The following is a 26,430-nucleotide window of genomic DNA, read 5'->3' on the forward strand; positions in this document are numbered from 1 at the left end:
GCCTGGAGGTTGAAGTGTTGTACACATGTCGCTTATCACACCACCTGAAACATCAGACATGAACTGAAGAATTATCTTCATTTAATCTCTACTCAGACCCAAGGAAAACATTTTTTCTTTATTCCCTCTCTTTGTTCATTTACACTTTAATTTATTGAGGTTATTATGTTGTACTGTAATATATTAAATTGTAGGAATATAGATCAGTGAGGAAAAGAGGTTCATTGTATCCTCTTTTCTCAGGTTAAGAGAAAAAGCTGTATTTTAGGAGAGAAAAGAACAAACAAACAAACCCCCCGCCCCCAGGATCAGCCTTCTATATATTCTGTGTAACCTGTTCCAAACTGATGAGCCCTCTCTAGCAGTTTGCCTACAGCACCAAGCAGGAAGTGTTAATTCCATCGTTACACAGTAGACAGTAGGCAACATATGTGTGGGAAGATGTGCTGTCCTTAGAGAAGCATAATATGGCTTGCTATTTGCCAACTTTCTGTTTACCTGGTCATTGTCACTCATGGTGAGAGAGAGAGAGAGGCCCAAGGGCATTGTGGTGAATTTGATCTATATTTTAATGACTTGTGATTATTTTAAGAAACCATCTCTCACCCCAGGGTGAGAGAAGGCAGCTCTCTCCCTGGGCTTTCTCCACTTTATACTTTGTACCTTTGTCTATTTCATTTATTTTTATTTTTTACAGATAGAGTACATGCAATCTGGGGAAATACCCCATGATCTTTCGGGCACTTTGGTCTTCTCTAATCAATCCTTGGGACGGCTGCAAGCACGAATCATACAGCTCCATGAAGAGAACTCCAGGCAGCAAAAACTGAACAAAGAATGCCGGGAGAGACGGAAACGGCTCATCCGAGAAAAGAGAGAGATGGTAAAAACCATCCGCAGTGAGTATCTGGGCCCAAGGATTGCTAGGATTAGTTATGGACCCATAGGGGAACCATCAAGCAATAGTCTCCAACTTAGAAAATAGTGATCATAGAGTCAGAACCACTGAGAGAGGAGACAAATTCACCTTCTCATTTTCCTACCTCACCAACCAGCTCTCCTGATACTTTGAAAAGATCACTGTCCTATTTGAAATGAAATCCTTTATCACAGGACTGTTTTACTTTGTGTATGATAAAATATAGAATAGCATCATAATCCACATACCCACTACCACACTCAAGAAATAAAACATCGTGTTGTATTAGAAGCTCCTTTTCTTTCTAATGCCATCTGCTGCTCCTTCCAGGGTTAAAGCAGGGTGTGCACCTACACATATGTATATGTTCTCGCACAGCACGTAGAACCACTTTACACATTTCTGCAATGATGTTTTTATTTTGTGGTTCACTTATTAAGCTGACTTTTTAGTTATTTGTCTTTTTTTTTAAGAGAGAGAGAGAATTTTTTTAATATTTATTTTTTAGTTTTTGGTGGACACAACATCTTTATTTTATTTTTATGTGGTGCTGAGGATCGAACCCAGTGCCCCGCGAATGCCAGGCGAGCACGTTACCGCTTGAGCCACATCCCCAGCCCAGTTATTCATCTTACTACAGCTAATTTATTCACTTTAGTACTCTAGTATTCCATTGTATGCATATAAAAAGATTTTCTTCTTCAGTCTCCTCTTGATGGGTATTTAGATATTTCTCATTTTTCATTATTACAATGTCACAGTAAATCTTATACACTTCTCCTGTGCACACACATGAGGAGGTGAATCCCTAGTACTGGGATTCCTGGGTTATGGATGGTTTTGTACACTTCCTGCTTTCCTAGGTATTGCCAAGTTGCCTCCTCATAGTGAACCAACATATCCTCCCCTGGGAGTGTAGAAGAAGTGGCCCAGCTCCACCTTGTTGTCAACCCTTCACACTATCAGACTATAGTGTTTTTGTCAGTCTGGTGAATATTATATTTCATTGTGATTCTTATTCATATTTCCTCGATTACTAGTGAATTGAACATTTTTATACACAGTTATTTGCCATTTATTTGTCTTCTTTCTCTAACTAATCTATCATAGCTTTGGCCCATTTTTCATTTCTATTTTATATATTTTTTTATTAATTTTAAGGAATTTTAAATTTTTGTCCATTAAATCTACTTTGAATCTTTTTTAGTTTGTTGCATGCTTTTTTACCATCTCTGCAGATGTTTGAAATCTTAATAGTGGTGAATTTGATCTATATTTTAATGACTTGTGATTATTTTAAGAAACCATCTCCTATTTCAAGATCATAAAGTTAATTTTCAGTTCATCAATCCCACTACTAGGTGTATATCTAAAGGAAATGAAATCAGTATGTCCAAGAGATGCATGCGCACCCATGTTTATTACAACACTTTTCATAATAGCCAAGATATAAAATCAGCCTAAGTGTCCATCAACAGATGAATGGATGAAGAAAATGTAATGTCTATACACAAGGGAATATTATTCAACCTAAAAAAGAAGGAAATACTGACATTTTAGACAATATGAATAAACCAGGAGGACATTATATTAAGTGAAATAAATCAGGCACAGAATGACAAATACCACAAGATCTCACTAATATGTATAGTGTTAAAAAGTTAGACTCGTAGAAACAGTAGAGTTTGTGAAGTAGGGTTTGGAGGTTGGGAAGATATTGACTTGAATATAATATTCAGTGGAACAGGAAGAAGAGGTTCAGGTGTGCTGTTGCACAACAACATGACTGTAGTTACACCAACATATTATCTTCTTAGAAATGGCTGAGAGAATAAGTTTAAAGTGTTCTTACCACATACAAAAAATTGGGTATGTGAAGTAGTATGTTAATTAGCTCAATTTGGCCATTCCGCAAAGTATACCTATTTCAAAAGAACTTTTTGCATACAATAAAGATATATAATTTTTGTCAATTAAAAAAAAGATAGGTTTTAATAGGTTTCTTTACTAATAATGTTCTTCACATTGTCTTTAGTCTTCCTGGAATTGAGATAAGTGTGTGAGATGCATAGTATAAAGAGAATTCTCTTTTAGAATACTTTTTGTAATATTTGGTATATGGGATGTATGTAGAAGTTATCAAGTATTATAACAAAATGAATCCTGTGAACTCACCACCAAACTTAATGACAACAGTGTTACCAATATTGTAGCTCCTGCCTACGGGCATTGTCTCTATTCCATTTGTCTTCCTATTCCCAGAGATAACCACTATTTCCATTTTTATGTTTAGCATTCCTTTCTTTTTAAAAAATGTTTTTGCACAATTATATGTATTCCTAACCAACATGTTGCCTTAAGACTTTATATAAAAAAACATTATATGTATCTCTTTGAAGCATATTATTTCATTTACTATTATTTTTCTAAGATTAGGAGTGGAGTGAATAAGGAGAGGCCCAGGAAAGGAAGAGGGAGAGACAATGGGCAGGGTAGGGCAGACCATGAAGGGCCTTGGGCACCACAGCAAGGATTTTAATTTTTACTTGGACATGATGGACTTCATAAAGTGCCTTCTCTCGACCTAATGCTAGATGCTGTAGAGATCAATAATTTAAAAAATGGAAAGGGTCATAAACCAATTGGAGCCTGTTAATAGTCTGAGGAGGGGCAGATGGAAATGTATTTGCCATTTGGGAAAAATAAGTCCATTTCACATAGGATTTTGAAGATGAAAAGACAATACAGAAATAGACATTTTAAGTGAGAAAATTAGCAGGTGAAAAAAATGCAGAAGAAAAATCAACAGGTAACGTAAATATCATCTTGCAAAAAATGTTCCATAGAATTTTATTGTTATTGGTGTCCATTTAATAATAATGGGCACCATTGAACAGCCTGAGACAGTGACTGTCTTTTTTTTAGAAATGGAAGAAACCGTCCGTCAACTAATGATTGACAAGTTTGGCCGGGTGATAGATCTAGAAGCCCTTCAGACACTTTCTGTTAATTCAACACTTGAAGAACTAAAGATCAGAAAACTTCGAAAAGAGCTGAATAATGCAAAGGAAATGAAGATATGGGAGGTGAGGAGAAGGGTCAGGTAGTTTTCTTTCATTGGATCTGGGTGGCGAGTGGGAGCTCTGAAAAACTGTGGTTCCTGGGAAGTATCTGTGCAGCTGGAGATGGGTCTGTGAGTCCTGCTTGGCTCTAGCAGGATCTTTGGCCTGCTCACTTGGAGGAGTTTGTCTATTTTGAAGTGATAGCTGCAGCACTGAATTTTGTTATCAGAGGTTGAGAGTCTACTGTGGAGTGATCCATCCTTGGTCCTTGGGAATAAGGCCTAAGATTAAGGCAGTGACCCTGCACAGAAACAGAAGGACAGCAAACAGGAATGTTTTATTAGAGCAGGTTCATTGTAAGGGAAGGGAAGGGCAAGAAAAGAGATATACCCCAGGGAGAGGGGCAAGCATATCAGCTAGGGACCAAAAATGTGACAAAAATGATTAGGCTTCCAGTTTTTGTTCAGGCAGGAGGTAAGAATTTGCAGTGGACCAAAACCTTGGAGTGGCAGGTAGCCATGCGTCTTTGGGCCTGTGCTTACACAGCTGCTGCCCATTTGGGGGAGGTCATATACCTCCACTGTGTGAAAATTGAGGTCATGTGTCTGTGTATTTGGGTCATTTTGCACTTTCTGGCCTAATGCCCCCAATGACATATCATATAATAGTCAACTGACCCTAAGAGCAGCTTTTGGGGGCATGCATGACCTAGAGAGAGAGAGATGTCCTCAATGGGAGAGAATGCGAAGCCTCTTTCTGAAATGTGGAAGACTGGTAGTGTCATTCAGTGAGTCTCAGTAGTCTGCCTACATTTCTAAGATATTTTTCTTTCATAGTCCTACCCATACAAGGGGAAGGGGGAATTTATGTCCTGTGGCATGGCACAATGGATATGGAGTCCTCTGAGTGAGTTGCCAGTCAGGGGACCATTTACAGCCTCTGCCCCATTCTAACTCCTTCTATTCCCTTCTAGTATCTATGCTAATGGTTTCAGGGTACAAGTGAATATAAATATGATGCAAACTGGCGTAAAAGACCATGGACAAGCCAGGCATGGTGGTACATGCCTGTAATCCCAGCTACCTGAGTGGATGAAGCAGGAGTATTACAAATTTGAGGTCAGCCTTAGCAATTTAGCAAGACCCTATCTCAAAATAAAATGAAGTAAAATAAAATAAAATAAAATAGATTGAGTATTCTACTACTCAGTGGTAGAGTGCTTACCTCATGTGTGAGCCCCTGGGTTTGATCCCCAGCAAAACACACACACACACACACACACACACACACACACACACACACATACACACACACACATACAATCACAGGGCCTACTTTGGGGCCTATTTTAAAGTGTAAATGCCCTGAAGGTGTTAAAAATGGAACTGCTATCTTCTGATGATCCTCATTGTATTATTGCATAGTTTGGGTATGCTGTTCTAATTTGGAAATTAGAAAACACATCTAAATAATAAGTTTTGTAAAAGGCATCAACTGTGTAGCTATAGGGTCTTAGAAGATATTAATATCTACATATCATTCCCTGATCCATGAGATGAAATGGTACCCCACTTCCAGCTTGATTCAGGACAGGACTTTTAATGAAGTTTTTATAAGCCCTCAAATCATTTTTGAGGGCTTATAAATTTCCAGTCTCATCTTATCAGCAGATAGGCTAGAAGGAAAGGTTCCTAGGGCTGTCTTGTCCAATGACCCTGACTTATCTTTGACAATCTGAGGTTGATCACAGTACTTTGAAGAGGCAAGTTGTTTAGGTGTTCATGTCAATTGAACTGGTCCCTATCAGGGGAACATTGGAGATAATATGTGCAATGTAAAATAATTTTTTGAAGCAACTCAAGAACAGAAGAGAGCCATTACACACATAGATATGTGTCTATTCAAACCACCTACCTGAGATAGACTAGGAAAGGGCACTAAATGGGAGTTTTTCTGCTTAAATTGTCATCCTTTTTTGTAGTAAGTACCAGTATCCACACTAATATTATTATTCAATGATACAGGGATATCTATCTGTATCTTTTTTTACTTACTTTTATCTTTGAGCATTCTTACATTCTTCTTATGTTTAATAAGTACCAGTATCCACACTAATATTATTATTCAATGATACAGGGATATCTATCTGTATCTTTTTTTACTTACTTTTATCTTTGAGCATTCTTACATTCTTCTTATGTTTAATAAGAACAGACTCACCACCATTACTGCAGATTACATCTTTATATTGACTTCTGATTACATTTTTTTGTGTGTGGGGGGGGGTACTAGGGATTGAACTCAGGGGCACTTAACCACTGAGCCACATCCCTGGCCCTATTTTGTCTTTTATTTGTCTCACTGAATTGCTTAGTGCCTTGCTGTTGCTGAGGCTCGCTTTGAATTCCTGATCCTCCTGCCTCAGCCTCCAGAGCCGCTGGGATTACAGGCATGTGCCATCACACCCAGTTCTGATTACATTTTCATATGTACATATCACTCCTTTTGCCTGATGATTTTGACCAAATCTGGACATTTTTTTCTCTTATTCTCTTAATTTATTTTGTTTCTTCCTGCCCTGGTAGGAAAAGATTGCTCAACTGCGATGGGAAATAATGATGAAGACAAAAGAACACACCAAAAAGCTTCATCAGATGAATGACTTATGCATTGAAAAGAAGAAGCTTGATACTCGGCTGAATACACTACAGAACCAGCAGGTATGTTCCTTCTCTTCATAGCCTTTTTCAGAATTGAGGGAGCTCTGCCAAGGTGACTATTCACAAGAATGTCGCATGCTGGAATTGAAACAGACCTTGATCTTGGACCATTTCCAGGCCCCCTGCATCCCTGAGGATGCTGAGTTCATATTAGCCACCTTAGAGTGGGGCTCTCGAAGGACTCATTTTATTGGATGTCTCCTGGGTGCCATGAACTTCTGTAAGCACTAATCTATAGGGTTTGCCTTGCTCCTAGAAAGGTGAGGTAACTTAGGAATAAATGAGGATACCAATACACTCCCTGAGTTTAATGGTAAACATTCACTTCCAATATCGTTATTTCATTTGACCTAAAGCAGGCATCTTAAATTGTGAGAACTTGCATGTTCCTTTGCTAAAATGCTTGCTATTTTTTTGTGTGTATTTCAACTTGCTATTTTATAATATTTATTGAGCCTAACATAGTATTTAAACAGAATGAAGTAAATGATTTTTAATGAAAGTTTACCCAATTCAAGCCTTGCCCTCTAGAAACCTGATACCATAGAGCTACTGAGTCAGGAGTGTAGAAAGGAGTGGAATGGGAGGCCTGCCAATCTGCACATTAACAAACTTTATAGGTGATTCTGATGCATGCCAGAGTTTAAGAATCATTAGTCTAAACATAAGTTCCAACGTAGGAAGATTTCTTCCTGTGGAGAATGAATAAGGATTTGGAGATATAATATAATTGGAAATTAGAACTGGAAGAAAGACTAGAATTTGGATATTAAGGGCCCTTTATCCAAATTGAAGAATTTTTGAGTGAAGTATCAAGGGAGTGTTTGAGAAAATCAATGCCTAAACAAAATCTTCATGGACTAAACAGCCAATAAAATTGGTTGACTTGGTGTGTTTTTTAAAGTCCATATGCATTGAAAAGGAAAGCTCAGAGGCAGGAGATCAGTTGAATGTGAAACAAAATTACCAATCTATATATTTTTTACTTCATATGTCTTTACATGTAAGGCATCTTTACATTGGATATCTCATTTAATCCTCAAAACACTACTTTTCAAAGCTTAGAGAAGTTAAATAACTTTCTCAGGCTCTCAAAGGTAATGCATAGTTAAGTTAGTTTTTAAACCCAAGTGTATCTGCCTCCAAAGCTGACTCCATTGCTTCTTACAATAATGATCTAGGAATAAAGTGTGGAGGTATTTGGTAATGAAAAAAGTAAACGTCAAAAAACATATCAAAGTAAGAAAAGCCAAAATTTGATTGAATATGGTAAGAAAAATGGGGGTAAAGTTACCAATTGGAATGATAGGGCATGAGTTGGCATATCAGTCATGCTTTTAGCACAAGTAATCAAAAGTTTCATTGAGAGTGACTTAAACACTTGGCAGATATATATATTCTCATTTGACAAGAAGTCTGGAAGGAGATGACTGTATTTTGGCTTAGTGAGTCTGTGATGTCAAGGTCAGTATCTCAGTGATTCTGTCAGTGTTTTTTTTTTTTTTTTAAGTCACAAGATGGCTTCTAAGCTCTGCTCCATATCTATGTGCCAGTCTCTTTTGTCTCTTTTAAAAAGAAAGCAAAGATTTTTCTGGATACAGTGGCATATGACCTGGAATTCCTGCTATTTGGGAGGCTAAGGCAGGAGGATCAGCCTGGGCAACTTAGTGACATCCTGTCTCAAAATTAAATTTTAAAAAGTAGGGATAAGAATGTAACTTAATGGTAGAGTGCTTGACTAGCAGGAGTAAGACCCTGGGTTTAATCCCTAGTTATCACCAGGAAAAGAAAAAAAGCAAAGAAAGAAAGCAAAACTTTTTCTGCTTACATCCACTTAGCCACCCTTAACTGAAAGAAAAACTAGGTGAGATTGGTGTTTAGCTTTCACAGTCTCTAAAATAAAAGTGAGCAAGAGAGAAGAGGCAGAAGGGTATTAGGCAGCCCCTTCCTGTGAAGGTCTGCCATAGTGTTACCGGACTTGAGTCTGACAGCTCCTGCTCAAAAGCCGATATACGGGAGATGAAAGTTGGTGGGGAGAGAAATAAGTTTTTTCAAGGGTCAGGGGTGCAAAGGGTTTTTGTAGGGGAAAGGAAGAGCAGGGGCACTGAGCAGGAAGACTGCATGGAGTCACGCATCCAGGCTCACCATCCACCTCCGTCACTCAGAGGGTGTTTTTCTCTTTATTTTCTGCTGATACATCCTTGCGATGATAATCAAACTTCATCTCCCTATATTTTTTTTTGGATAAACATTATTTCCCTGCAAGTTAAACATTATTCAATTTTTAATTAAAGAATAAGGTTAGCAAGTCCTTGGTCTACATTTTGATGTTATCTGAGGACCCTCTGATGTCCTGGGTTCTGTAAATCTAGAAAAAGGTTACTTATTAGTAAGTTTTATGACAAAAGTGTTTTCAGTTCATTTCCCAGGAATAAGGAATCTCAGAGTTAATTATAAAGACACAAAACGCCTCTTTTGATGGAGAACAGGAGACAGAGAAAGGCAACGGTTTCAAGTCATTAGTGGGCTTCAGTCAGAGGAGTTATGTGCAGTCAAACTATTAGGAAACTAATAATGTAATGCTCAGCTACATGACCTCCAAAATTAGTGGTTTCTAAAGTAATCTAACAGCGAGGGAAGGAAGAGGATTTATTTCGATTTCCCCTTGGTTACAGTGGTATATAGTGGTAATGGAAAAACCATGGACTTTTGGTTTCAGGCAACTTATTTCTACCCTGCTTCAAGCCCTTAAAAACACAGAACCGGGCTGGGGATGTGGCTCAAGCGGTAGCGCGCTCGCCTGGCATGCGTGTGGCCCGGGTTCGATCCTCAGCACCACATACAAAGATGTTGTGTCCGCCGATAACTAAAGAATAAAAATAATAAAATTCTCTCTCTCTCTCTCTCTCTTTAAAACAAACAAACAAACAACAACAACAACAAAAAAAAAACACAGAACCTGGGGCCAGTTAGCAAATCTGTCTCTCTGAGTCTCAGTTTCCTTATCTGTAAATCTGTAGCTACAATTGCTATGATGATTAGATGAGGAGACACATTTTTATTGAGCATCTACTTAGTAACAAGCATAAGAGCAGGTAATGAGTAGAATGGGGAGACTCAGTCATACTGGATCCTATCTCTAAGAGGCATAAGACCCAGAAAGAGAGATGATACCATAGGTGGAACCATGTGAAATTGCTATATTTTAGGTTAAAAATCTGTTGAATGTCATGGTTTCCTATGGTTCAACTTGGTAATGAGCAGTGACTGTTTAAACTGACTGTGAGATCTGCCTTTCTAACAGATAGTTTTACATTTCAAATGATGCTTAAAGCAGAGAGGTGTTTTCTCCCAACAGGGCAATGCCTTCCAGAGCCTTCGGAAAGCAGATATTGTGGCAAGAGAGAAGATGGCTGAATTGGTCGAAGCCCAGGCAGAAAGGATTTTAGCCTTAAAGGAAGAGATTGCTCTTTTGCGCAAGAAAGGAGGTCTTATCCTCCCACCCATTCTGGCTACACAAAAGAATGAATGAAATGAGCCCCATGAATCTTTAGGTCTGCTGTTTTCTCAAATCTGTCCAAGATCTCTGACATGATTCACCAGAACTTTTGTTTCCTTGTCACCTGCAACAATCCTATTATGTTAAAGTCAACTTACCTAAAAATCAAAAACCAGATCCTGTTATGTAGTTTTAATAATTTTTCTCCAACTTGGTTATCTTAGAACTGTCTGCTGCACCCGACATCTAATCATTACTGCACTGAACCATTTGAGACATTTAGATCCTGCTGGATTGAATATGAAATCTCAGAAAGCCATATATCAGAGTTGCCAGAAAGTATCTGTAATGTATTTTGTTTCAGGAAAATGTGTTTTTCCAGTATTCTAAATATTTAACCATTGGCAAGAAAAACTATCATTTAACAATTTGTGAGAAAACTTCCCTTTCTTGGTTCTTGAATCCTTAGAAAATAAACTTTGTTTGTATTAGAGATTCTTTGAGAGAACACAAGAGAAAAAGAAACTATTTGCAAACAACATCTTAGAATAAGAAATATAAATTGGAATTTTGGCATTATTGACTTCAGAAAGCAGTGCTTTGAGGGCTGGGATTCAGAAAGTGCAGACAGACACAGCAAAGTAGCTCTCTTTAGTTTGCTTTGGGTTGGCAGAAAGCAGAAAAGTCACCAGCTTCCTGAATCAAACTCCCCAGTTCTGAGCAGAGCAGAGGAGCAGATTTTACAAAATGGTTAATCAGGGGATTTTCTTTGTAGATTTTTTTTTTTTCCAGCTCCATCAGTAGCCTAAGTATCCCTGTACTTACTTATGTCCTATGCCATCATCTTATAGGTTTGACTTGTCATTTGCTGATTTTGATACAGATCAGGAAGAAATTAAATAGATTTACATCTCTCCAGAAGTCCTCAGTAACCCTCACTTTCAATTATGCATAACATTTCTAATTTAAGAGTATCTTTTGGTTGAAATTTGTGACTGCAACCATTGAAGAATGATCTCCCCAACACTTGATTCTAATTAGTAACAGAACATGGCACTTTGAACTCAGAGCTCTGTGACTCTGTACTAATGAGCTTAGTTGAGGCTGTCCCAAGGTATAAGTTGGTCACTAAGAAGGAAAAGTGAAGGAGGCAATACTTGTATTGCATAAATGTGGAAGGCAACTCTGCAAAGCCATGACTTCCTAGCCTGTGATTAGACTGCTAACCTGCCCCACAAGAATATATAGACTGGATTTGCTTTCTTTGTAAGAGTATTTTTAGAGGGTGGTCATTTGGCCTATTGTCTAAGATCCTTTTACATTCCCATTTAAGAGGACAGAATCATTTATTATTTGTACCTATCACTATAAATCTGTAATATAGTAGCTTCTCTACTGGAGAATATCTTGTCATTGCTTTCTCTGTGTACCCTGAACTATCTGTGCCTTTCAAGCATTTAAAAAAAAATGTTCTAGTTATGACTCTGAGTGTTTTTATTTATTATTGTATTAAAAATAACTCTAAAACTTAGTTAAAAAAACATTATCTTACCCAGAGGATTTCTGAGGCTCAAGTATCTGGGAACCAGCTGTGCTGTGCTGCATACCTATATCCCAGAGGCTTTGGAGGTTGAGGCAGGAGGATCACGAGTTCAAAGTCAGCCTCAGCAAAAGCAAGTCACTAAGCAACTCAGTGAGACCCCGTCTCTAAATAAAATACAAAATAGGGCTGGGGATGTGGCTCAGTGGTCAAGTGCCCCTGAGTTCAATCTCCAGTACCCTCCCCTCCAAAAAAGGAATGTGGGAACAGCTTAGCTGGGTGTCTCTAGCAGATGTGATATACCATCACCATTGCCAAATGGTTCCCACAGGCCTGCCCAAGTAAGATGTGGAGTAGATTGTGAATACCAGGCAGTGATCCCTGGGGGTTATCATGGGGCTGGTTATGAGAACCAGCACCCAACTGGATAAAGTTGGTCTCTGAATACACTCTTCAGGAGATACTATTCCATTTGCATCATAGGAACCATAAATTATATAATCTTCCTGGGCCTCATTTTATTATCTGACAAGTGAGGAATTTGGATAAACTCACTGCCTCTTTCCCACTCTGAAATTCAATGATTCTAATTGTAGCAAGAGTGAATTTAGAATATATGGAAGAGCAGTGTCAAGAATTCTATGCACATTTCATCTTAAGAGTAAAATCAATCAAGATTGTTCTTATCCCACCTTGAGCTAGACTAAATATCAGCAACGCGACCAGCACGCTAGCTTCATATTAGAGGTTCGAAACATAGAAATTAACTAGTGAGTTCAAATAAAAGACACGTAACTCTCAATTTACCTTTTTCTTGCCCAGCTCAGCGACGGCTTCTCCCAGCTCTTGCCTCCAGCCACCTGATGCGCTAGTGAGGTTTACACAAGAGACCAGCAAGAGAGAGAGAAGCATGCCAGAGAGTGAGCTTTTATTGGGGAACAAAAAATTCAGGGGAAAATTCCATCCAATGAAGGTAGAGGGGGGCAGCATTCCCAAGGTCAGGGCCAGTGATTGGTTTTTTAGGTCAGTGGTCAGTCACACCCCCACACGGACAAGCCCTCGCAACTGGGGCAGGGTGGGGAAGGCTCTGACACCGTGTGTCTAAGCGCCTCACACCCAGCCAGAGAGGTAGCTCAAATCACGTGCAAGAACGGCTTCCCACATAAATCTACAATACAATAATGAGCAACAATATTCAGGGCTTTGCCCAGTGTGTTTGGGATTTGACAATTTAGATAACACTCCATTATTTGATCTTGAGTTGGACACGATGTCTAATTTACTTTAATTTCTGCTCAATTCCAGTTGATGTCTTGAATCTGTAATTAAGTATTAGCTCTGACTATTTGGAAATTTAAGCTTCAAACAAAACCATCAAGGTGCAGCCTGGGCAGAGGTGGCTGGAAAGCTACCCTGCCCCCTCCCCTGTCACACTATTCTCTGCCTCCTCCAGTCAGGGAGCAGCCTCACCCCTGAGGGCTAAGCCAGATGTCACCCTGAGTTACTTGTGGATCAGTCATTAATATGACTTGGCCATTTTGAAGTGTCATCTATAATATCATTGAATTGAGGCACTGAAAAAAAAAAAAAAAAAAAAGAAAGAAAGAAAAACAGTGGATGAGTCCCGCTCCTGGGTCACCACTTCACAGAAGGAGTTCCTCCTTCTTATGAGTCAGCCTATCCCATTAGAGAAGGTTCTGGACCTCAAAGGTCTGTGGTCCTCAGCTGACCTTTGTCCCCCACCATCTCCCACCCAGCAGGTCTTCCTTTTCCCATCAGCAATTTATGTAGCCATGGAAGACTAAATCAAAACTTTCAGAAAGTATAGTAATTAATTGACCTGAATCTCAAGAAATACAAAATACAATGAAGTTGAATATCTGAACCGTTTAATTTCCTGGACTTAACATTCAAAAGCCTGATATCCTAACTTTTTTATTTTGCCAGGAATTGGCTTAGTATTTATCTTATTTAACCTGCTTCAGAAGTACTGATTGATTGATTAGTAGATTGATTGATACCAGGACTATATATATATATATTTTAATTTGAGAGCTAAAATCTTTCAGTTTGCTCAAGGCTGGGCAAAAAGTAGGTATTTTATATATCACTTCAATAAAGTTCACCACAATCAACTTTAACAATAAACTTAGATCCTCTATGAGAAGAAACAAAGGAAAATTTTAAAAAACCTTCCATAGTAAGTGATTTAAAGCTCAGACTTGAGGTTACCTGGATTAATTAACAAAGGTGAGATTGGAAACATTAGTCCCACCCCCTCCTAGAAGTAGCCCTCAAAGTCAGATTGTGTCTGAAATCATGATCTCTTTTTCTTTCCTTCCCAAATCTACTTCTACTTCCCCCCCTTTTTTATGTTCCTTACAGTAATGTCAATAAATACACTAAAATGCTGTTTAGAGTTCTTTTTCAGATTAGCTGTTTGATGGGGGAAAAGATGCAAGACTAAGGAAGAGAAGGTGCAGTACTACTTCTTGCCAGCAGAGGGTGCACTCACTCTGACAGTCAGAGTGCACCAGCTCCCCCGGATTCCTCTATCAAATTCTGGCACAATTTTAGGGAGATTAAGTGTCTCAAATAGCATTTCATCTGTAACTCAGTTTTTCTTAAATATAGAAAACACCCTCCCACCCACCAAAAACTTAGTTAAAGCGTGTTAAGACATTGCAAGCTTCAGCCTCCACTTAGTTCTAGTTCCCTATATAAACGTTTAAAATTTTCAGTTTCAAGAGAATCTATGATACTTGGACAACAGTAAGTAAATGTTGATTTTAAATGAGTGAGTCAACTCCCCCAGCAATGCTGGTTCATCTTCAGAATTTGTCAGGCACCACATGTAAGATGGCACTTAACTAAATGGTATTTTGGAAGAAACATTTGGTCTTCAATCTACATAAAAAGGATGTTTCATTCGTCTGGTATGACCAAAGCTTTACCTCAAGCCCAGGCAGTAAGAGAACTACAAATCTACTTCTCCTAGGCTATTGCACAATGTCTCCCTCTTGGAGTAAACAGTTATTGATGCATTCTGCATTCAATGAAACACAACTAATGTTCGGTGCTTAAAAAGAGAAAAAAGAAAAAACATCTGCTATCAATTCCAGACTTCATTGCTTGATGCATCTGAAACATCACAAGTGGATATTTTCTCCAGTGATTCAAAGACCAAACCCTACCGTCTAGAGAAAATGCTGACTCATTCATGACTCAGTTGAAGGTTACAGGGAAGACTAAACATTTATTTAGAAGTTACAGTGTTTGTTTTTACAGAGATATGTTGCCACAGATTATTGACTCTGGAACGTTTGTTAATGCTTATAGTGCTGTACACGTCTCAGTCTGTTCTCAGGGCATCTTAGGAAGTGTTTCCTGTGCCACCAGATCCAGCCACCTTCAGGGGTGTCTCCACTCTGCCATACTGTGGCCCTCGCTTTTCCCTCATAGTGTTCATGAACAATGTGCCTAGGACCCTGCCTTCTACAGCTGCAGGTCCTGTAGGAGTCCGTACCCTGGCCAGTCTGCCTTCCTCTCTCCTGGCTGACACCTGGTATGTTGTGGCTTGTTATCCCTCTCACACCTCAATGGGGGAGGATTTCGTCTCTCCAGAATTATAAAAACACATATACATTTATTTACAAGTGCATAAATATATAAATATGGCTATAATAGAAAAATAAATACCAATTTTCTCTGTCTCTTTTAAAAAACAAACAATATATAGTCTGTCTGGGAATATTGGCTTCTGCCTAAACTGTAGGAGGTGGCGTTTCAAAAGACACATGCACCGGTGGACCAGGGGAGAGCTGCATCCCGGGTTCCCGTCCTGTGTAGGCCCCCGAAGGGTGCTGGGGGCACCAGTCTCCTCCACCCACTTGGCAGGAGTCAGGACTGTCCACCTCTTCAACTGGCACAAGGCCCAAGCAGCACGGGGTCCCTGGCAAGGAAAGAAAGTGGGAAACATTAAAATGCAGACTAACCAAGTGGTCCTGGGCCAGTCTACCTGTGGAGGGAGCTGGTCACACTGGCCCTAAAGGAGGGACAGAAAACTACAACCAAGACAAGGAATTTGTGTGCCCTCCAAGAACTCTCACTCATGTGGGGAGGGCCCCTTAAGCTATTCATGTGCCACCTGGCCTGGGACCTGGCAGTGTGGAGACTCTCAAGCTCTCAGCTCGCATACTGATCAAATCAGAGGAGCCCATGGAAGAGAGCCCTGATCTTTCCTGATTCAGGCTGTTGGCCCACCTTTCGGTATGGTGCAAACCTCCCCCTCACAATGCATTCCCCTCAGACTAACCTAACACAGTTTTCATGGCACTTTGTCCGGCTCTGGGAGGTTACTTTCAAAATGTCTCAGAGACAGGGTCTAGGATCTGTGTCTGAAGGGACATGCACACCATGGAGGCTAAGAAAAAGTAGGCAATCCTCTAACTAGCCTGTGCCCTAACCAAGCACCCAAGGACTTCCAAGAAGGCGGCACAGAGGGAGAGTGGGACAGGGTGGCATGAGTGGCCCCAAGCCCCATGGAGAGAAAGTTCTGTAGAAGCACAAAGAGTCAGGATGATGATGTTGGTAAGAAGTTGGCTTGGTAATGATGCAGGCAGCTTATTCCTTAATTAAGAGACAAGACCCAACAAAGCAAGTGATTAGAGGTTCTTATGTGATGAGAGGCAAAAAGAATTTGTGAATGGCCTTGAAACGCAGAGAAAAAATAGCTTCTTCCTCTGAACTGGAACAGTGTCTTTCCTCTCAGCCCTGAGGACCACCGATGGCAAGACGGGCATCAGGCTGGCCTGGTGTGCCCCACAGACCTCCCAGGCCTTCAGCAGGGAAGCACAGAGTCCACCAGCCCCACTCCCTGGCCTTCCCTTCCAGAACCTGAGGAGAGCTCCTACCTAACTCCATTTTTAAGATCGTTGTCTCCCCTCCTCCAAGTCACTACGGGACAGGTCATCCCCAGCGTCTTCAGTTTCTCTACCCTGCCCAGCTAACCTGAGTGAAATGGAGGGTCCCACGCAGCGTCCAGGCCAGGACTCTCGGGTGCTCTCCTCGTTCCTGCCTGGCCCGCAGTGGCAGGCTGCTTTTGGAGGTGGCAGCAGTCTTGGGGCTGGAGCAGCTGGTGAGTGGAGTCATCAGGCAGTGTGTACAGGAAAGAGCCCTCATCTGGGCTAGACTTGGGACCCCTGCTGTGCCCAAAACAGATGGGGGCAGTGAAGCAGGGGCAGAGTGGGCCTGGACCCTCCCCCATCCTCTGGCGACTTCGTGTCTGAGGGGGTCAGAGCTGGTCAGCGCTCCAGTGGGTAAGGACAATGCTCTTTTGAGCATCACAAGGCGTCACACTCTTATCCCACCGTTAGTTCTAATCCTGTTCCATTTTATCTCATGGGGGGCATGTGAATCAGGTGTTTAGAGGACTGTGGGCAAATCTAGTTGTTTCTGGTCTACCCAGTAAGGATTCTGAGAAGATGCAACCTATGCCCCCCCCCCAAAAAAAATGAAGGGATCATACCCACAAACACAAAACCAGCCAATAGGGCAAGGGCCCTGCAGAGCAAAGCCGGCAGATTTGAGGAACCCTGAGTGAAGCACTTCGGGGCTCTGTGAGTCTGACACTGGATTTGAGGAGCTAAAGAGAGAGGCTCTGGGGCTTGGAAATTAAAGAAAGGGCCAGGAGGGGTTCTGGCTACCTGGTAATCTGGTGGCTCTGGGGGTCATATCCATTGCCAAGAAGGGTCTGCCTCCGCAGGCTGTTGGTGTCATCCTGCTGCTCAAAGGAAAGAATAAGGAAGAGGTCAGGTCAAAGGGTCCAGGAAACCCACTGCCCACTTTTCAGGAGGATGAACTCTTGCTGATGAAAGGAAGCCTGGCCCAGCCGCCTGGCGTGAGAAGCCCCCAAAGGCAGCTCAGCCACGCCCTCCTACCTGGGGCCGCCCACCCGCCCAGGGCTATGTTACCTGCTGAAGCTCCCCTGGGCAGTGCTGCTGAGGTTTCATGCCTGCGTAGCCCACGGCAGCTGCAGGGCAGCCCCGATTCACATGTGTCCCATTGGTGCAGGCCCGTCCACTGATGCCACCTAGGTACGGCTGTCCACTGACTCGGTGCCCGGGGAGTCCTCCCAATGGCACCATAGTGTACTGGCAGGAGGAGGACAGAAGGGCACTTCGAGGAAAACCCAGGTCTGCTGTGTGTTCTGGAGAACAGAAGGACAGGTGTGCTTAGGCCAGGGAAGCCTCGGGCAGCCTGAGAAAGCCCCACTCGCCTGAGCACACAGGGTCCAGTGACGCAGGCGGGGAGGTGACACCATCCAAGGCGAGGAGAATGTTTTCCCTCAGAACCTTCTTCCTGACTCCTATTTCTTCTTAACTTTGAGTTCCGTTTTTTTTTTTTTTTTTCTTACGCAGTGAGGAGAGGAGTGGGGAGAACAGGGGTAAAGTGTGGGGGGAAAGCAGGTGAAAAGAGCATGAAGTGAGGGTGGGCAGCCACATGTGTCGCCATTTGAGACACATTAGAAGGTGGTGGCAGGGGAAAGGGGAACACTCAAGGCAGCTCCAGGCCCAGAACAGAGGCAGCAAATGGCTGCTGGGAAGAGGCAGGGGCAGTTGGCCAACGTGAAATGAGGTCAGAGAGGCAGCTTCGGTATCAAAGAGGATGGAACCAGGTAAGCACTGAGCTGGAGACACCAAGAGGGCAGACCAATGTCTGCCTCTTCACATTCCCTCAGCCCAGGGACAGGAGCTAGGGGGCATGTGCCCAGTCTGGGGGTATTCTCTGGCTCTGGGAGACCTCCAGGGGCCCCCTGGAGCTCGAGCTGCCCGTGGATGTGGAGTGGGGCACTGCTGGCCTTGAACTGGGCAGAGGCCCTCTGGGAGGACTGGGGGTGCCCAGGCTCCCTCTCCAGGCTCCCGATGTTACTCACTTTGCTTAGACCAGGCTCTCCACAGGCAGAAGGGGATGAAGGTGACGATGATGAGGACGATGGAGCCCAGGACGACCCCGACAATCAGATAGGGCAGATCGCTGGCCCGTGCCACCATAGCCCCGGTGCCCACTGGCCGCTCTATGGTTTCCAGGGGTGGTGGCTGTGGTGCGGCCAGAGTTGGGGGTGGGAGTCTACCAGGCAGACCCGAGGACTTCCGAGCTGCAATGGTGGACAAAACTCACGTCAGCATCTACTTCTTTGACATCTCCCTCCCAAGTCATTGAAAAAGAAAACACCCTAATTCCACGGGTATAGGAAACGGGATGAAACTCAACACAGGGCCTCACAATTCCTTATTTTGAATTCCTTATCTGAATCATGTCCATACTCTGCGTGAAATTGGTATCCAGTGTGAAATCTGGTGGTGCTGAGGAGACCTGAGCCTGGTATTTCAAAATACATTTGTGAGACTGGCACTGGGTCCCACTGAGCAGAAGTGGCTTTGTTTTTTTAAAAGAATAACTGGAGACCTTTGGGGAGAAAATATTAAAAACTCACAAAACCAGCAAAAGAACTGGGAGTGGAAGAATTTAGACACAAATTTACTGGGTGGATGAAGGAATGTGACATAGGAGGCTTTCACTGAGGTGGCAGAGCATTTGGGGACTTGATGAGACAAAGAGTAACTGGGAAATGCCAATTCAAAGGTGGAGAGTCAAGGTCATAAGTTTCCCATCTGGGTTTTGCTATTATATAGTGTTTCTGACATGATTCACTCTTTCACAAATCTCTCCTCTCTCGACTTCCTGGGGCCTCTAGCAAGTGATATTCCACCATTTTCCTGCCTCTTCCTTCTGCTTCCTCAGATCTGGGGAACTCTCCCTGGCTCCTCTTGGTCCACTGCCTCTGTGTGTTCTCTCCTAGTCCCACCATTTCCACCTACATCCTAAACCTTCCCATATCAATGTCCCCATGGGACCCCTGCCCCAGGCAGTAGCCTTTCCATTTGAGAATCAGAAATTCAATTCCAAGAGGTTTTGCATTGTCCTATCTCATGAAAACGGTTTCTCTGTTTGCCTCCCTCATTTCAATAAAGGGCCACAACACCTGATAGCACTTTTGAGTTAAAATCTCAAAGTTTACTTTTGGCTCTTTTCTGTCTCCCATCCCAACATGCAATCAGTCCTGGTCCTCCCCACACCTCAGAAAAGTGGTCAAGCGATTCTCATGCCCTTCACTTCCAGGCCCCAGTTCTCTCTCAGCAGTCTACCCCTTGCAGGTGGCCCTTCTCGGCAAACAGATCCAACAATGACCCTCCTTCACTCCAGAGCCTCAAGAGGTTTCCATTGCTGACCAGGAGCTCAGCCTCAGGTCCTCAGGACCTGCTGCCTGCCATTGTCTCTGGCCTCTTCTCTGAGCTTCTCTCTCTCATCCTCCCACTGGACGCTGCAGCCATCTGTGATACTTTCAGGCTTGACCTATCCCCAGGTTACTCTCTTCTTATTTCAGCCCGCAGTCACACCTTCCAGAGGACCAGCATGAAGGCTTGGTGAGCCTCTGTTCTTTCCCTGGGGGCCTCTCTGTGCCACCTGATGCAGGATTTGGGACTTTGCATGTATCTGCCACTCCCGTCCCTGGACCTGGGGGAAGAGGGCGACTCTGCAGGTCCTCAGCAGGTGTTTGAAAGCAATACAAAGTAGGAAAAAGAATGTTGTCTCAAAGACTGAAAAACATGTTTTTATCTCCATTTCTATTCCTTTGAGATCTTATCCTGATTATGTCTTTTGCAATATAACTGCTTAATCTCACCTTCAGTATTAAAAAAATGGAGATAATGTTATATACCCACCTGACCAATGTGCAGATATTAACAAGTTGCTATTTGAATATGTTTAACATGTTTTATGGTGAGAAAGAACCCAGGCTGGTAGTTAGATGGACCTGTTCCAGAGTCACTGACTGGCCACATGGTCTTGGCCAATGTATGCAGTTTCCTGAGGCTCAGTTTCTTCCTCATCTCATGAGGTTTTAGTTTCTCAATTAAATAAATCAACCAATATAAGTACCATATATCATGGCAGGAATCAAGTAATTATAAAAAGTTCCCAACTTAACAATGAGTTTATGGATAATTCCAAAGTGCTCTGAAATCATCCTGAGGGTGACTCACTCATCCTTAACACGAGGCTCAAGCAAACAAGCAGAAGGGTGAAAATAAGGAGTCTTCTTGAGAAAGAGACACCCAGCATGGTGTGGACAGTGACTGTGCCCTACCCTGCTGGAAGTAGCACAGAGGGAGAGGAGAACCCAAGGAGAATCACCTTTGGTCTCACAGATCATCACGTTGCTGAACTCACTCTCCCCGCCTTCATTGAAGCACTGCATCTTAATGTCGTAGGAGGTCTCTGGCTGCAGGTGGCTGATAGAGTGCCAGTACCTATCCCCTGGGGAAGACAGGGAGAGTTGTGCAGGGTGATGTGACTGAAGATCTGACTTTGCCCAGATCTCATGGTTGGACTCAAGGCTGAACGTCTGGGCCGGTGCCACTGAGATGGTAGAGACACACAGGAGGGAATGTCCTAGGGGTCCGCCTGCATTCCCATTGTCTATCATTATGGGAAGGGAGCGTGTGGGCTTTTTAACTGAACAGATCTGTGTGTATCCTAACTCTGTGGCATGGAGCCCAGATGTTTTGTACTATGCCAGACCCAGGTTTCATGCTTTACCACGTGTCACCAACACCCAGACCCCTTGCTGGTAGACGAAACCACACCAAGTGCTTCTCACCTTCCACCATGTCCTTCTTGTAGTCACTGTCATTGTCACTGTCTGTGGGTCGATAGTAGATATAAAAGCCATGGATTGGGGTGTTGTTGTTACTTGCTGGGATATACTACAGGAAATGGAGAAGAGACATGTTGACAGTGGAGCAGAGACCTCGTCATCAGAGCAAAACGGCTGGGGTGTGGAAGTGCTACCCCAGTCTAGGGTGTGAACTGCACTGGGGGCCCCTGGCGAACATTCCTGATGAAGTCCCTGGGGTTCTCTGAAGAAGGCTGTGGAGATCACATATTATTTTATTTTGCCTAGAGGTCCCCAACCTTCTGGAAACAGATTTCTTCAAAGACTTTAGTCCCTCCTGAGCCTCCCTGGGCAGACAAGGGTCATTATCTCTGGTTAAAAAGAGAGCCTAATAATTGTGCTGGGGTTCTCTGTGTTGTCAGAAAAAGGGCAGGAAGGAGGGTGGGTGGGACCAGCTTGGGGTATCTACTGGATCGAGGCACCAGACCCAACAGGAGACCCCTAATAGCAGCTCCAAGAGCCTCCCAAATTCCACCAATCAGGCTTTCTGGTGCACTGTGGGGGAGCCAGTTCTCATGCACGTAGGTGGAGGGACATAGAGGGAAGGTGTCTTAGACAGGGGTTAAGGCCGCAGAGGGACCATCTACCAAGTTCCTACCCGACAGTAGCTCCTGCCCCTTCTTTCCATGGCGGTCCATGGCAAGGTCACTTACCATCCACTTGAGCATGATGGTGGTCTCATTGACAGCGTCCGTGAAGGTGATGTAAGGACCTGCCACTGGCCTCTCATACACGCGGCCACCATAGCCTGACACCATGTAGGGCCGGGAGGGGGCACTGGGCTCGCTCTCCCCCAGCATGTTCAGAGCTCGGACTCGGAACTTGTAAGAGGTGCCTGGTGAGAGAGACCCATGGGAACTCAGGAAAGGCCTTTTCATTCCCCCACAGCCCAACAGGGCCCAGCCTCGAGGGATGTTTTGGGCAGCCCACCCCAACAGCAAGTCCCCAAAGGACTCACAAGAATGCCCAATCTCATCAGAGAGGAATCACACAGGAAATGGCTCTGGACTCTTGCAGAGAGAGAGAAGGAGGGTCTTTTAGGACCCAGGCAGAACCATGAACTATCTATATGGGCATGCTGGTGGCTGGAGGACCGAGCAGCAAGCCTCCCAGGCTCATTTTCTCCTTCAGTGTGGCCCGGGGCAGCCCAGGGATTGGGCAGGAGAGTGGCCAGGCCCCTACCTTTCTCTAAGCCTGTGATTTCCACCGAGAGCCGTGAGGGAGGGATGGCATTAGTGGCCAGGATCCAGTCTCCCACTTTCTTTAGCTTCTTGTATTCCACACGGAAGGACTGGATTGGGAAGCCACCATTCCCACGGGGAATCCAGGTCACATACACGGAGGTCTCAGAGGCCATGGAGATAGTGGGCCTGTCTGGAGCTTCTGGGGCTATGAAGATCATGCCCAGGGAGGGAGGGAGGAAGGAAAAGGAGGGGGCACTGTGAGACAACCTTGTTTTCTGATTGGACTGGCCTGCCCCAACAGGACCTGCACCTCCCCTCAGCATTCCACCCACCATCAGGTCCTCCCACGCAGGAGAAGCCTCACACCAAGACCCCTTCAGCTACTCATGCCAGAGTGCGAAGGGCCAAGGGCCAGTTACTGTCCTCCGCACCCCCACACACACCCCGCTGTTCTCTGGACCCACAGGGTAATTGTGACTCCAGCTTTTAATTTGAAAAGCTTCAATCTGTATTTTCTCATTATGGTCAATGGGGAAATGCCAAGAAAATGTCTTAAAGACTTCTGGATCTTCAGAACCAAAACCTCATTCGACCTGCAGCAACAGGCACAACAGGGTGGTCCAGTTTTCACTACTCCTCACCCCTCCCCACCCGCTGATCCCAACTGCTGGGGGCTTACGGGAAAGGCGACCATGATCTGGCTGGCTGCTGCTCTGGGGACCGGCTCCAGGGTCATCTCTCTGGATCTGTTGCTCCTTACTGGCTATGATCTCAGGTTTGGGACGCCGCCCTGGGTGGAAATAGGTTGAGATCAGCAAGGGGCACAGCATGCATTAGACCTTCCCACAGAGTCCTTTTTGTCTGAGACTCTGGTAAGGGCTGCGACAAGGTGAGGCAAGTAAGAACCACAGGACGCTGACAGTGAGGTCAGATGGCAGTGCTGCCTGATACTGTCATGGTGTGCCACCAACTCCATGACAAAGAGGGCCAAGAGATGCCAAAGAGGCCAGCTGGTCATTCTGATGAGACGAGAAACCTCAGCCTGGGCACCCAAGCCACAGGGGAGAAGAAGGACAGTGCACTCAGGGACTGGGTGGGGCAAGGTGGGCAGGATTTCCCACCCAGGCCTGGAACAACTTGCTTGGCTGTGGAAACCCCAAGCTGTGCCCATGTTGACCTTACCAGTTCGGAAGGTGACCATTGCCGTCTGGCCCTCGCCAGCACAGTTGTAAGCTGCCATCTCCACTTCGTACAAGCTCCCTGGGTCGAGCCTGGTGAGGGTCAGGCGGTGCTGGCTGGCTGGAATGCCAGAGATGGTCCAGTCATCAGAGGAGTTGGTGACCTGCTGGAGAAGGTGGTGGTGTAAGGACCAGCATCTCCCCCTGGTGCTACAGGTGGCTGTGTCTTGTAAGCACAGTAGTCTAACAGGTGTAGGTCAGGAGGAGGGGATGGAGGACCAATTTAGGGGCAGGTGGCACTGCAGAGCTCAGAACTGGCCATCAACCTCACTGGGGTGCTCAGGTTGGGCTTCCTGGTCTCCCCATCTAATGATACCACCAAGAGAAGCTCAGTGCAGCAGATATGGAGGCTGTACTGAAACTACGGAGGGTCCTTCCAAAGACCTCCCAGATATACTTCCCAAACCCCCATGGCTGACTTTCCCTGGCTGTGTCTGAATCAAACCTCGCTCCTCCAGCCTCTACTCTAGTGAGACAGTGGTGAGAATAATGACAAGAGCAGTGGCAGTGGTCGAGACAGCAGCATGTCCTGGGCACTCACTATGAGCAAAGCACAGACTAAGGGGTTATACATGCTACCTCATCTGCCCTCACAAGGCCCAAGTGATGGCATCGACACTGCTCCCAGTCACAAGAGGAAAGACCAAGCTCAAAGAGGAGGGATTTGCTCAAGGCTGCATGGCTGATGAGCAGAGAAATCCTGATCTGATTCCAAACGTTAGCCCATAGTGACCTGTCCTAGAATGAGGAGCCTGGGAGCACAGAGCTATGAGTTCAAGTCTGGATAGCTCTGAGCAAGCTCCCTGGCTCTCTGAGCTTTAAACCTTCGACTTCTGAAATGAGGCAAAGAAAATCTCTCAGGTGACTCTGGCGATGACTTACGTAAAGCTCCTAGCATTGAGGCTGACACTGAGCCTCCCAGCAAGTGTGGGCCCCCGCCCCTCTCCTCATCTTTGGCCAGGTGAGGGTTCTAACATTATAATCTTTTCCTCTCCTCAGTCCTTGCTTAGAACGTAAAAGCTACAGATAAATTGCAAATATTATCCGTGAATTTTTAGTGAGTAACTCTCTAAAGCTAAAGAAAAAAATAAGAGGGATCCAGGCCCCCAACAGCTGACTATGAGAAACTACTTCATGTCATCTGCCAACTTCAAGGACAAGCACTTAAGGGCCAGTTTTGCATCTCTGTTGGAACCTGAAGTCGAGGTTTGCTGAAGGCAGAGAACAGCTGGTGAGGAAAACTCCTATTCCCAAGCAGAATATTCCAAAGCTGAACAAAACCGACCATTCAAGGGACAGGGATGGTCTAGGCTCATTAATGTCAGGCTTCCAGGATTCGTTCCAAAGGGAGAAGATTTTACAAACTGAGAATCCCCAGTGATGCTGGAAACCCAAACACAGTAGCCCGGGGTCTGCAGATGTACCAGGAAGGAAAACTTGCTTTGTGCAAGTGAAAAAGTGAAACTTAACTGAATGATTCCCAATCCCCCGCAAGAGCTGGGACAAGAAAACCATAACTTAAACTCTGACTTTTGATTTCAAATTTCTTTCTTGAGTGATGATGTTTAAGATATGCGAGTTCCACAAGCAGGATTGGCTTTCAAGGCATAATTTCTGCCTTGGCAACGTCCACCTAACAGCTCCAAGCGCCCCACAGGCCGGAGCCTAATAGAAGCCAGACCCAGCAGGAGCCCTGTCCGGACTCTCGCTTCCCTGCCTCCCCCACTCTCCCCTGCCCTCCCGGCGCTGGCCTTGCACTTCCACTGGGCATAGAAATGAAAATAAGAAATGCTAGGGTAATTAGTCACTGTCACACACGCTGAGAGGGTGAATGCGGCCTCAGCCTGGCATTTCCGGATGGCCACGGCTCGGCCTTTGCCAGTCTGCCTCCTGTGGGAGGCAGTTTCGTGGCCACCTATTGGCCTAAAAAATATTATTCTTGCTCTCATGCTGGTTTTTGTCTCTTGGGGGCCGTGGGCATTTGGCCTGCCCTGATCTTTGTCTACAACTCAGATGGAGGTGTCCAGTTACAGGGGGAAGTGAGGATGGAGACCAGCCCTGCCCTGGAACATGTGCCAAACAAGGCTGCTTCTTGTTCCAAGCTCATTCACCCCCCCTTTGCTGGCTGAGGGTTGATGAGGGTCCGCCCCGCCCAGACCCCTGCACAGGAGGCAGCACAGGGACAACAGGGGCCACTGGGCCGTATGAGGGTTTCTGACCCCTGTCTCTGTGGACGTAAAGCTGCTAGCATTGAGCCTGACGCTGAGCCTCCCAGCAAGTGTGGGCCCCCGCCCCTCCCCAGGTCTTCCAGGAGTACGTGAAGGAAAAGAAAAGGACAAACTGCAAGGGCCAGTGGGGTTCGCAGCAGGGAAATGGCTTCTGGAGGGTCACTGCCTTCTGCCATGCAGGGTGGAGTTTATTTTCTTGTTTGCTTTTTGAAAAGGAAGAAGTGGATTGAGACCTTCAGGT

At 44.4% G+C, this 26,430-nt stretch overlaps 2 protein-coding genes across 7 annotated transcripts in view; one reads left to right on the forward strand and one right to left on the reverse strand.

Moving 5' to 3' along the window:
* The window catches only part of Cfap44 (cilia and flagella associated protein 44), a 93,454-nt gene extending 83,221 nt beyond the window's left edge, over nucleotides 1-10,233 (forward strand). The window contains exons 31-34 of the mRNA XM_076867016.2: nucleotides 698-899; nucleotides 3,845-4,005; nucleotides 6,567-6,701; nucleotides 10,060-10,233. Of these exons, the coding sequence (XP_076723131.2) occupies nucleotides 698-899; nucleotides 3,845-4,005; nucleotides 6,567-6,701; nucleotides 10,060-10,233 (672 nt within the window). The remainder of the gene's footprint in view (nucleotides 1-697; nucleotides 900-3,844; nucleotides 4,006-6,566; nucleotides 6,702-10,059) is intronic.
* A 4,736-nt stretch (nucleotides 10,234-14,969) lies between these two features.
* The window catches only part of Boc (BOC cell adhesion associated, oncogene regulated), a 78,537-nt gene continuing 67,076 nt past the window's right edge, over nucleotides 14,970-26,430 (reverse strand). For 3 of the 6 annotated variants that reach the window (XM_076868220.2, XM_076868219.2, XM_076868218.2), the window contains 11 exons: nucleotides 23,906-24,068; nucleotides 23,403-23,513; nucleotides 22,722-22,928; nucleotides 22,193-22,374; nucleotides 21,465-21,570; nucleotides 20,999-21,121; nucleotides 18,675-18,896; nucleotides 17,713-17,948; nucleotides 17,446-17,522; nucleotides 16,751-16,944; nucleotides 14,970-15,692 (listed from right to left, as the gene is read on the reverse strand). In XM_076868220.2, the coding sequence (XP_076724335.1) occupies nucleotides 15,505-15,692; nucleotides 16,751-16,944; nucleotides 17,446-17,522; nucleotides 17,713-17,948; nucleotides 18,675-18,896; nucleotides 20,999-21,121; nucleotides 21,465-21,570; nucleotides 22,193-22,374; nucleotides 22,722-22,928; nucleotides 23,403-23,513; nucleotides 23,906-24,068 (1,809 nt within the window). In that variant the 3' untranslated portion in view covers nucleotides 14,970-15,504. The remainder of the gene's footprint in view (nucleotides 15,693-16,750; nucleotides 16,945-17,445; nucleotides 17,523-17,712; nucleotides 17,949-18,674; nucleotides 18,897-20,998; nucleotides 21,122-21,464; nucleotides 21,571-22,192; nucleotides 22,375-22,721; nucleotides 22,929-23,402; nucleotides 23,514-23,905; nucleotides 24,069-26,430) is intronic. The other 3 variants (XM_076868223.2, XM_076868222.2, XM_076868221.2) reach the window with 3 other exon arrangements.

This window comes from Callospermophilus lateralis, chromosome 10 (assembly GCF_048772815.1).
Source record: "Callospermophilus lateralis isolate mCalLat2 chromosome 10, mCalLat2.hap1, whole genome shotgun sequence".
Taxonomy (NCBI): Eukaryota; Metazoa; Chordata; class Mammalia; order Rodentia; family Sciuridae; genus Callospermophilus; species Callospermophilus lateralis.